General features: G+C 35.2%; 1 protein-coding gene across 1 annotated transcript in view; it reads right to left on the bottom strand.

The window, feature by feature from the left end:
- The window catches only part of cux2b (cut-like homeobox 2b), a gene marked incomplete at its 5' end in the record, with an annotated part of 163697 nt that overhangs the window by 9045 nt on the left and 142208 nt on the right, over positions 1-12444 (bottom strand). Inside the window, 8 exons of the mRNA XM_079382941.1 lie at positions 973-1260; positions 2465-2630; positions 4563-5371; positions 6712-6810; positions 9782-10426; positions 11057-11156; positions 11423-11471; positions 11551-11609. Coding sequence (XP_079239067.1) covers positions 973-1260; positions 2465-2630; positions 4563-5371; positions 6712-6810; positions 9782-10426; positions 11057-11156; positions 11423-11471; positions 11551-11609 — 2215 coding nt within the window. The remainder of the gene's footprint in view (positions 1-972; positions 1261-2464; positions 2631-4562; positions 5372-6711; positions 6811-9781; positions 10427-11056; positions 11157-11422; positions 11472-11550; positions 11610-12444) is intronic.

Genomic DNA, 12444 nt, shown 5'->3' with positions numbered 1-12444 from the left:
CAACACGCAAGATTACACAGTTACCAACACAGCACACAGTCCTTAGAATTCTCCTTTAGTTGAACATTAAACGTGAATCAGTTCAAAATCTCAGTTTCTACGAATCAATCTTTTGCTTACATTAACTTTTAAAAGTTTTTCTTTCAGTAAGGATGCATTAAATTGACAGTAAAGACATATATAATGTTACAAAACATTTCTATTTCAAATAAATGCTGTTCTTTTGAACTTTCTATTCATCAAAGAATCCTGAAAAATAAAATGTGTCACAGTTTCCACAAAAATATGCAGCAGTTTTCAATATTGATAATAATTAGAAGTGTTTCTTGAGCAGTATATTAGAATGATTTCTGAAGATCATGTGACACTGAAGCCTGGAGTAATGATGCTGAAAATACAGCTGCAGATCACATAAATAAATTACATTTTAATATACATTCAAACAGAAAACACTTATTTTAAATTGCAATAACATTTCATATTATTACTGTTTTTATTGTATTTTTTATCAAATAAATGCAGCCTTGGTGAGCAGAAAACATTAAAAAAACATCACTGGTAGTGTATATATCATTATAGTGTTTTAGTAATATTTTATATTTTCAGTTTTCATTTTAATTTTAGTTTGTTTTAGTAATGCTGTTGCATGATTTTGTCATATTTATGGTTTTCTATCTTTCATATTGCATTAATCCTTTAATACTTCAACTTAAACATTTATATCTACAGGCAACATTTCTAATTCTCATTCAACTTTTTAAGGTTATGTTTTACATATTACATACATATTTCATTTAATTTCAATTGCAAATTTTGAATAGTTTTAGTTAACACAACATTTGATCAAATAAATTCAGCCTTGGTGAGCATAAACCTCACCCGACTTTTGTAGGGTGGTGCAAAAGTGTTAATTGTAGATATAATAAAATGCTGGCATTCACAGAGTGCTGTGTCTGTCGTGCTGTAAATCACCTAAGTTGTTGTCGGTCAGCACTTCCTTCACTCTCTTGGTGATGGCGTACGTGTCCAGCTCCGGAGACATGGCCACCAGCTCCTGGATGCCCAGCGGTGTGTGGGGCTGCTGCGGGACCATCATGCCCGGCGTGCTCTTGCCCCCGTGGGGCTCGGCGTGCTGCGGGTGCTGGTTCTCCTTACTGCTCTCCAGCGCCAGACTCATGGGCTCCAGGGTAATGCTGGGGGGTCTGTCCTCAGGACTCGCAGGAGGGGACGGGGACGAGCGGGTCGTCACAGGGCTCTTATCTGAGAACCAACCACCAAAGCTGATGTTAGCATTCACAGCATTTTATGTGCATTTGTTATATTAAAAACACCAAAATGATGAAATAACACATCTATGGAAGGATAACAACAACATTTAACCATAAAACAAAAGGAGCAGAAACATACTAATTCATATAAAAACTGACATTGTTTTACAATACAAAGATCTAAACATACTTTAATCGAGATTTTAAAAAATCATAAAAAATTATTATAATTAAGTGGGTTTATGCTTAAAACAAGAAAAAATATCTGTCAGTGGGGTAAGAAAAGAAGTGTTATTTTTTACCTTTGAATTAAGTTGATTTTTCTTACCCCACTGACAAACCTTTGTTCATGTTTTAAGCATAAACTCAATTAATTTAGGTTTTTTTTTCCAGAACACAAGACTTAATATCCTAAGTCATTTTGCATCTCAAGTCAATTTATTTCGACTTTTATTTAGACATTTGTTCTGGAAAAACAACATCAAAAATACTAAGAAAAACATGATTTATTTATTTAGCATACATTTAATGAAGCCTAACTGTAATATGTTTGGCATTTTCCTATCATTTCAATTACAATTAATCACATTAAACATTACTAGAATGCCAACAATTATAATAATTATGATAATAATAATAACAACAACAACACAACTGTTTTTCTAATAGTATTTGTGCCTGATTTTCTATTATTCTAAGAGTCTAACTACTATATTTTTTATCAAAATGCAAAATAAAACAATGATTTTGCTTAAACAGTACAGTAAGTGAAGATTAATGTTCAAATATTTTGCACTTTACCATCATTTTCATTACAATTAAGCAGATTTCCTCCTAAAACTATCAATCCTGAAAGGCTAAAAGGTCTCTTTACTGTAATATTATTAAATAATATATGATCATTTTTATTATAATTATTATTATTTATGTTATATTATAAATAATTCTCCCCCTGACTGTTTTAAGTTTCCCATTACTATAATAAAATGATCAAATATAGAAAAAAACCCAATGATTTTTATTGAAACAGTACAAAAAATATTACTACTATGTAGTAGTAATGAATCATTTAAACCTATACTTCTTTTAGTAATCCAGAAATGAGAAAAGCCCCGCTGGCAGTGACGATGACTGACCCTGGCTGTGTGTTTGTGACGATGACTGACCCTGGCTGTGTGTTTGTGACGATGACTGACCCTGGCTGAGGCTGTGGTTGGGCAGCTGGTTGAGTCCGTGACCCAGCTGGTCCAGCAGCCAGAGCTGCATGCGTATGAACGGCTCGCGGCCCTTCTGAGTGAGCTTACTCCAGGGTTTAGGTCTGGATAACATGTCGCTCACACTGCCCTGAGACAAACCCAACACCTGCCAGAGACACACAGACAGACCACGACACCTTCAAATGAGTCTGAACTAATAAAGTTCATAATAAAACAGAAGCACCACTGTTTGAATCAGCTTTCACTGGCCATATCCTACTGACCACTAGATGGCAGCAAACACAATCCAGGAACTTCATGTAGCAGCTCATTACTGAACTTAATCTCTCAAGAGTTTAGGATCAGTAAGTTTTTTGTTGTTGTGTTTTTTTTTTACAGAAATTAATACTTTTATTCAGTAAGGATGCATTAAATTGATGATTTCTGAAGGATGATGAGACACTGAAGACTGGAGAAATGATGCTGAAAATACAGCTGCAGATCACAGAAATAAATGACATTTTACAACATACTGAAATACAAAGCAGCAATTTAAATTGTAATAACATTTCACAATATTACTGTTTTTACTGTATTTTTTAATCAAATGAACACAGCCTTGGTGAGTAAAAGAGAATGATTACAAAAATCTTACTGACCCAAAACTAGTATATATATTATTTGATATATATTTATATTTTATATATATTATTTTGCATTGCTATTTTTTCTATTTTGGAATAACATGCACAGATGAATCACAATAAGACCAGAAATATGGTTTTGATTTAATGTCGACAACAAAAATGACATTTTAATGTTGATTTGTGGGTATCAGATACCAAAACAGATTTATGCCATTTCCACACAATAAGATTACATTTGTGCCAGATTTTTGTGGAAAAAACCGTTTCATGCACTGATTCCTTTGATCTCGACTCATTACAGGAAAACTTCCTCTCCAGCTGTGCTGTCTTAGGACACGCAAACAATCTCAACAGGGTTATCATCATTCACTAAAACTAAAACCTTACATGAAACATTTTTGTTACTTGAGATAAAATAAATATGAAGTGAAATATAAGACAATATATATAAAATAATAGAATATAGTATATAAAAAGTTTAGCATTTTACCATAATTTTCATTCAAATGAAACAGATTTTCCCCTAAAAGTACTAAAATAATAATAATAATAATAATAATAATAAACCCTAAAAAAGCTAAATAATAGTATTCAATGAAATTAAAAATAATTAAAAAAAGTAAAGGAAAATTAATAAGGAAAATACAGAGAATAGAAAAATAAAAACAAATAAAAAATATTAGTATATTAATTATACTAATAAAAGTTGCGCCAAATACTGAAGAAGTTTGTATATGCAAAAATATTGCTGTGGAAACTCAAAAAAGTATAAACAATTTCAACAAGAGAAAAAGTTTGCACACATAATCGTAAAAAAACTTTCAAAAATAGCATATTTTAATGGACATGTTTGATGTTCTTCTTTATTTTATGATTATGCAGTAATAGCTTTGGATATCAATGAATATTAGCACACATATTGATGCTTCATGCTATTGGGTATAAAGGCATTTTTAAGTTAACTTTTATTACTGCTGTCAAATTATTAATCGCATCCAAAATAAAAGTTTTTGTTTACATAATGTGTGTGTGTACTGTGTGTATATTTATTATGTATATATAAATACACACGTTTTGAAAATATTTTGAAAATATTTACATGTATTTAAATGTATATATTTATATAATTTATATTATATATAAATATATTTAATGTATAAATATAAAATTTTTCTTAAATATATACATGCATGTGTGTATATTTATATATACATAATAAATATACACAGTACACACACACATTATGTAAACAAAACCTTTGCGATTAATCACGATTAATTGTTTGACAGCACTAGTTTTTAAGTTAAATTTTAAATATCTTAATAGAAAATTTTGAATGGAAAACATTGCACTGATGATGTTGCACTTTTTGACCTCTGAATAAAAGCATTTTGTAAGAAGTTCTTGGATTATAATTATGTGTGCTGTTCTAACACTGCAGTAAAGCCCACCTTCTCTCCGAAGATCCTCTGGCAGATCCCGTTCTTGGCCAGTTTTTCCTTCACCTGCCGGGTGAGTTCGAGGGTATCCACCTCGCGGTACATGTACATCTCGTACTGCTCCGGGGTCAGTGGCGGGACGGTGGGCTTCAGGGTTCGGGGGATGTAGGTGGGGTAGTACGACACCCGTCCTCCTCCGCAGGGTGGCTCTCCGCTGACCGACGCATCCGGCTCCACCTTGATCTCCAGCGGCCGTCCCAACACGGGCTCGTCCTCAGGGGCGGGCGCTTCCTCGCCGTTCACGGGACAGTCTCCGTTCTCCATCCGTGGCCAGGGATGAGGCATGGACGCATGTCCCGTGGATGAAGAGGAGGAGAGCGACGGAGACACAGAGGTGAAGGGGTGAGTGGTGCCGCCCACGCTCATCACGACTGCGCTGCGCTCGGCGGACCAGTGCTGGTCGAAATACGCACCGGCCTCGCCGATCTCCGACTTCACCTTGCGGATGATGTTTTGGACGAAGGCGGCGGGGGACAGGACGCTCAGGGGCGTCTGAGGGCTGCCAGCGGGATTGGACATACCCTCTTCCTGTTTGATGAAGGGTGGCGTGGGGGGCGGCTGAGCCTTGGTGGGGTCCTGCAGGGCAAGACGCTCGCTGGAGGACGCCCGGCCGCACACCTCCATCTCCAGCAGGGCCTGCTGCTGCGCCTGCATTTCTCGACGGGCCTGCTCCAGGATGCTCTTGATGGTTTCGTCCGAACTGCTGCTTCCTCCGGAGCTGTTACGGCCCGATGAGCAGCCCAGAGACGACTTACAATCTCCTGCCCGACACACACAGATCACAACATGAGTTTGCACTGCTAGTCGGAAGCAGTTTTAACTCGACATCAGTTTCCCAAAACAAAAGTGGTGCGCAAGACACACCACAACAGCCAAACTGTTAAAAATAAAATAATAAATGATTAATATTTATAATATATAAATAATTATGATATTAAAATATAAACAATAGTAAAGGTATTTAGTTATATTAATATTTTGTGTTTGATCATATAATAAAATAAAATAAATATTTCATTATTATAAGAATTAATTATTATAATAGCCAAACTAGCACTAGCATGTGTGTAGACAAATAATTATTTATTAAAATAATTATAACAAATAAATCAATAAATGATTTTAATATTAAAATATTTTAAATATAATAAAATAATTTTAATCTTAAAATAAGCTAATTATATATAAATATTATATATATTTAATAGTACATTTTAATTTATATTAATATTTTGTATTTCATAATACAATAATAAAATTTATATTTAAAATATTTCATTATTCTAAAAATATTTAAAATATTATATAATGTTAAAAGTATTAAATTATATTAATATTTGTATTTGATAGAATTAAATTAATTTAAAATACTGAATTAATAAAAATTATTATTATTATTTAAATTTATTTATTAACAATTAAACAGAGCAGACATACATTTTAATGGTAGTGTATTAGTAGTATATTTTCTGAGACCATCTTTAAATTTATTATTTAAAATATTCAATGCTCTAAGATGCTGTAAAAATATTTGTAATCTGTATTTTTGTCTTTGTATCTCAACATCCTTCAATAAATTTACCAAAGAAGCTAAATTACATAGGACAGTAAGAGAATATATTTTTAGAGAACATAATTTGAAATTTATTTTTGCCATTTTTTTTCAGTAATTTCAATTGAATTCATTTGTTTTAGTATATACCTGACTAAATGTTGTTATAGCTAGGTTTAAATATATATTTAAGCACATATTTATGCTTAAAATGTTTGTTCTTTTTATATTTATGTTTAAAATAAATCATGGTGAGAAAAATACATTTAATTCAGGATATACTGTCTTATATTCCTCAAATTGCTATATTTTACTGGATTTTTATTATTATTTGTTTTTTTTTGTAGTGAAGTAAGTAATTTTGGACAAAAATGAGCAGATGATTCCAACACACATCAGGCATCCCATTATGCAAAACAATCCTGCAACAGTATCGTATGCACAGCTGCGTAGATCAAAGTGTGCTTCACTGCTGCTGTGTGTTGTTGTTGTGCAGGTGGCAGTGTGAGATTCATAAACTGCCTGTGGATTCGGTGTCTTTGTACCCACCTCTTTGTGACTGGATCTCCTTCTTGGCCTGCTCTAGAATGTTCTTGATGGCATCATCTGACCCAGTTTCAGGAGTTCGGATGCGAGGAGTGATGCTCCCTGTCGGAGAGAGTAAAGGAGAGAGAGGAGGTGAGGTGAGTGGGTCGGCTGATCAGAGAGCAGCTCCAAAGCCTCGCGTTTGATTGCTAGATCAATGGCCGCCTTTGAGAAGCTGGCATCAAGTGAGTGTGCGCTAACTCGTGAACGCTTTACTTTCAAACCAGAGCTGAGAGCATCACAACAAATGCAGGCTTTGGGAGGGAGCGCGGAAGCTGCGCGCAAATACAGCGCTAGAAACGCTTGTACAGGAAACCGGATTGCTTCTCTCTGGGGGTCTGAAGCGGTTCGATGGGGTTTAGAGGGATGAGACATCTTCAGGATGTCAGATGGGGCTGTGGGATCGGTCAAAGACATGAAACACAGCTCACGAGCCATTTAACTTCCATAATGTGAAATCAAATCAGAAGGAAATAGCAGGTGGATAATATTAGGTGTGATCTCTCATGAAACCTGTCAGGGTCATATTTCACCTCAAATTAAAAGAAACAAATGTTGTATTTTTAATATATATATATACATTTTATTTTATTTTTACCATGAAGATGATATTGTGAATAAGAAAATATGTTTAATTATTATTTAAATTGTAAAATATTCATATATCACAGTAGTATTTGTTGTGATTTAAAATTAATACATTATTATTGTATTTACTGTAGCTCAAAATTACCCCTCACTCTAAAATCTGATTGGTTAATACTAATGTTGTCTATAGGACCAATAAGGATGCTGCTCCAAGAAGATATTTTGCGCTATAAAAAATATACATACATCCATCAAATTTATCCAACAAAAATACTATCATATATACATTTTAATATATTTGACCTGGCTTTAGTTAAAATATCATATATGTAAAAATATTATAAAAACATTATATTATTTTATAAAATACATAATTGTTTTATAAAATATATCAGAAGACAATTTATGCAGTTTATTAACTTACAGCATTATTAAAATGTTTTATCTCATAAAATGTTCTGCTATATTGTCATGTATTGTTTGGTAAAATGTATGTAAAATCAATTATTAATTATTTTATATTTTAATTTGCATTTATATGTAAAATATTAAAATTTATATATATATACTGTATATAGTCTAGCGAATATTTAACTTCAATCATTTTTTTGTAAAGGTAGTATTTCATTTTGATCATTAATTTTAATTTAAATTAATAATTTATATAATATTTTAATAATTTTATTAAATTATTACTATCAAAATTAAATATAGAATAAAACTCATGCTCTCTCTCTCTCTCTATATATATATATATACTTACAGCAAAATTATTTAATTTAATAATAATCTTTATTTTTAATAAATACAAATAGAAAAATAGAATAAAAACTATATATACATACAGTCAAATCAAAAATGATTCAGACATCAGATATAATTTTTTGATATTTTTTACTAGTGGGTGCAGGACACTATAGTTCATTTATGTAAGTGAGGATAGCAAAATAAAGTAAACTGTGACATATTATACCCCAAAATTTGATTTGACACTTTGACCTGACCATGTTTTTCTGACCAAGTTATCTGACTTTATCAAGTTGAATTTGTTCTGACAGAGTTTAACTCTGAGATAGTCATTTTATTACCATTTTTCTAAACTATAGCGAATAAACTGTGATAATGTGAGAAATGTTGAAGGTGTCTGAATAATTTTGGGCTTGATTGTACACTCACCTAAAGGATTATTAGGAACACCATACTAATACTGTGTTTGACCCCCTTTCGCCTTCAGAACTGCCTTAATTCTACGTGGCATTGATTCAACAAGGTGCTGAAAGCATTCTTTAGAAATGTTGGCCCATATTGATAGGATAGCATCTTGCAGTTGATGGAGATTTGTGGGATGCACATCCAGGGCACGAAGCTCCCGTTCCACCACATCCCAAAGATGCTCTATTGGGTTGAGATCTGGTGACTGTGGGGGCCATTTTAGTACAGTGAACTCATTGTCATGTTCAAGAAACCAATTTGAAATGATTCGAGCTTTGTGACATGGTGCATTATCCTGCTGGAAGTAGCCATCAGAGGATGGGTACATGGTGGTCATAAAGGGATGGACATGGTCAGAAACAATGCTCAGGTAGGCCGTGGCATTTAAACGATGCCCAATTGGCACTAAGGGGCCTAAAGTGTGCCAAGAAAACATCCCCCACACCATTACACCACCACCACCAGCCTGCACAGTGGTAACAAGGCATGATGGATCCATGTTCTCATTCTGTTTACGCCAAATTCTGACTCTACCATCTGAATGTCTCAACAGAAATCGAGACTCATCAGACCAGGCAACATTTTTCCAGTCTTCAACCGTCCAATTTTGGTGAGCTCGTGCAAATTGTAGCCTCGTGCAAATTGTAGCCTCTTTTTCCTAATTGTAGTGGAGATGAGTGGTAACCGGTGGGGTCTTCTGCTGTTGTAGCCCATCCGCCTCAAGGTTGTGCGTGTTGTGGCTTCACAAATGCTTTGCTGCATACCTCGGTTGTAACGAGTGGTTATTTCAGTCAAAGTTGCTCTTCTATCAGCTTGAATCAGTCGGCCCATTCTCCTCTGACCTCTAGCATCAACAAGGCATTTTCGCCCACAGGACTGCCGCATACTGGATGTTTTTCCGTTTTCACACCATTCTTTGTAAACCCTAGAAATGGTTGTGTGTGAAAATCCCAGTAACTGAGCAGATTGTGAAATACTCAGACCGGCCCGTCTGGCACCAAGAACCATGCCACGCTCAAAATTGCTTAAAATCACCTTTCTTTCCCATTCTGACATTCAGTTTGGAGTTCAGGAGATTGTCTTGACCAGGACCACACCCCTAAATGCATTGAAGCAACTGCCATGTGATTGGTTGATTAGATAATTGCATTAATGAGAAATTGAACAGGTGTTCCTAATAATCCTTTAGGTGAGTGTATATATACATATATAAGGGTTGGTTCGGTCCACTCACCTCTCTGGCGAACCTGAATGGTGCGTAATGCCAGGATGTTTTGCTCATCCGACAGGAACTGCTTCATTTTGATGAAAGGCTCTTTGCCCTTGACGGTGAGCTTCCTCCAGGGTTTGGGTCGAGCCAGGATCTCGCTGACTGAGCCCTGCGAGAGGCCCAGCACATAGTGGCCGAACACACGCTGACCGATGTTGTGTTTCAGCAGCTGGTCTTTGACCTGAAACGCAATTTCTGCCGTGTCCAACTGATCGTCGTCTCCTCCCCCCGAGCTTCCACTCTCCGATTGGTCGCTTGGCATGCCTGTCTCCATGGTGATAGGCATTGAGGCGTTCTGATTGGTTGACATGAGGGCCGCTTTGGCAGCGTAGAGGGCGGTGGGGAATGCCATGATGGAGCTAGCGTCTTTCTTGAAGAGCGGAGACAGGAGTTGCTTCTGCAGGAGCTGATCTCCGGGAAGCTTCTCGCCCGAGAAGGGTGACACTGAGAAGGGGCGGGGCAGTTCGTGAATGGAGGAAGGCGTGTCAGTGGTGGGCGGTCCCGGGCTGGAGGAAATGCGGCCATCTATGGGCAGTGTTCCTGGAGGAGAGGAATACGACCCCGCCGGGCGACTCACGTCCTTACTGGAGTCCTCAGAGTGACCCTCGTCTTAGACAGAGAGAGAAAATACATGTTTGCTTGATAAAACTGATAATTATGGCTTTAAAATCTGACATGGTGAGCCATATTAAAAGCTGCTGATGAGACAGAAATGTTTTTCACAGCTACTAAATAAAGTAAAAATAAAATATTATTAAATACTCATTTATACAGTTTAGCATTATTAAATACTTATGTAAAAATATAATTTTGATATGAATTTAATTTTAAATTAATAATCAGATTTCATTGAATTATTAGTATAATTGAAATACAATATAGAATTAAAAAGTATATACATAGACAAAAATAGAATAAAAACTATATATATATATATATATATATATCTCATCGATACAGTTTATTTAGCATTTTTATACAACATATTTCCCACATAAAATGTTTAGCCGTATTTCCCTTAAAATACTGTGGCAGTACCATGGTACAGTGATGATGTCAATATGTTTCTACCATAGTACCATATATCATGACTCTAAATGAATAACATATTCATGTACCGTGGTATTTACATGGTACTCCAAGGAAGTGTTGTTTTTATGGTTTTAGTTTATTTCACTTGAAAGACAGAAGGGAAACGTTTAATGGCATATTTGTGAACGTAAACAGACACATACTTACTGCTGTTGTGTAACACTCTGACTTTATCCACAAGAAATTTGTGAGAGGGCAGAAAGGCTTCTTTGTCCAGCAGCAGAGCCTCCGCGGTTTTGGCCGATTCCTGCACACACACACACACACACACACACACACACACACACACACACACCACAGGGCAGTTAAACTCTCGTGATCGATGCAGATCTACATTATGGATGATGCTAGTGAGGCGTTCACACGGATCGCTGTGGCGTTTCCTCATTGACAGATGCAGGCAACTGTTTTTTTCTGGAGAACTTTATTTGTCTTTTATTTCAGAGGGTCCGTAACCGTATGTCAATATAACGCAGGACTGTTAAACAACCCTACAGCTCTTGCTTCACTCACCTGGGATGAACTTCCATTGGCTGATGCCAGTTTCATGGCTTTCAGGATGCTGCAGGGGACACGACCATACGTTAACATCACCATCATCGTACATCACCTTTATAGCATGTGCTCCAGCAAAACCTCACCTGAGTTCTGTTTTGATCTCTTCATAATCCATCTGGGACTGTATTTTGGCCTCCAGGGTCTGTGAAGACACAAATCAAGATGTTAATTATGGGTCATTGATTAATCACTACAGTCCAGAAAGACAACAGATGGAAACATAACCAAAGTGGAGTAAGACTGATTTGCTTGGTTTCTTCATCAAAATGATGCTTTAAACAAACACTACTGCTCAGAAGTTTGGGGTTGGTAAGATTTGGTGTTTTTGAAAGAAGTCTCACCAAGGCTGCATTTATTTGATCAAAAATACAGTAAAATCACCAATATAGTGAAATATTATTTAGTTTTATAATAAAGGTTTTCTATTTGAATGTGTTTTAAAATTTAATTTATTCCTGTGATAAAAGCTGAATTTTCCGCATGATTACTCACATGATCCTTCAGAAATCATTCTAATATGCTGATCTGCTGTTCAAGAAACATTTCTGATGATTATCAATGCTGAGAACAGTTGTGCTACTTCATATTTTGGTGGAAACTGTCATTTTTATTTTATTTTAACTGATTATTTGATATGAGTAGACAGTTTAAAAAGTACAGCATTTATTTGAAATGTATATTATACATTATAAATGTATTTCCTTTCATTGTTTGATCAGTGTTTAACTGAATAAGTGTCTTATTTTCTAAGCAAAAATCTCACTGATACATATTTTGATAAATTTTATGCATCCTTAGTGAAAATTAAAAACAGTTGACAAGTTTATGTTTGTTAATGTTGTTTTTTCTCTCTTTTACAAAAGTGCTGGAATCTCTGGATTTTTGGATGCAGTGTAAGTTGCTTTGGATAAAAGCAAACGTAAACATGGTAAAATGTGTTAAATGGAGCTGCGAATACTATGCATATATGCAAATAC

The sequence above is a fragment of the Barbus barbus genome (genome assembly GCF_936440315.1).
Source record: "Barbus barbus genome assembly, chromosome: 28".
NCBI classification, from domain to species: Eukaryota; Metazoa; Chordata; class Actinopteri; order Cypriniformes; family Cyprinidae; genus Barbus; species Barbus barbus.
This window is presented reverse-complemented; position numbering and strand designations above follow the sequence as displayed.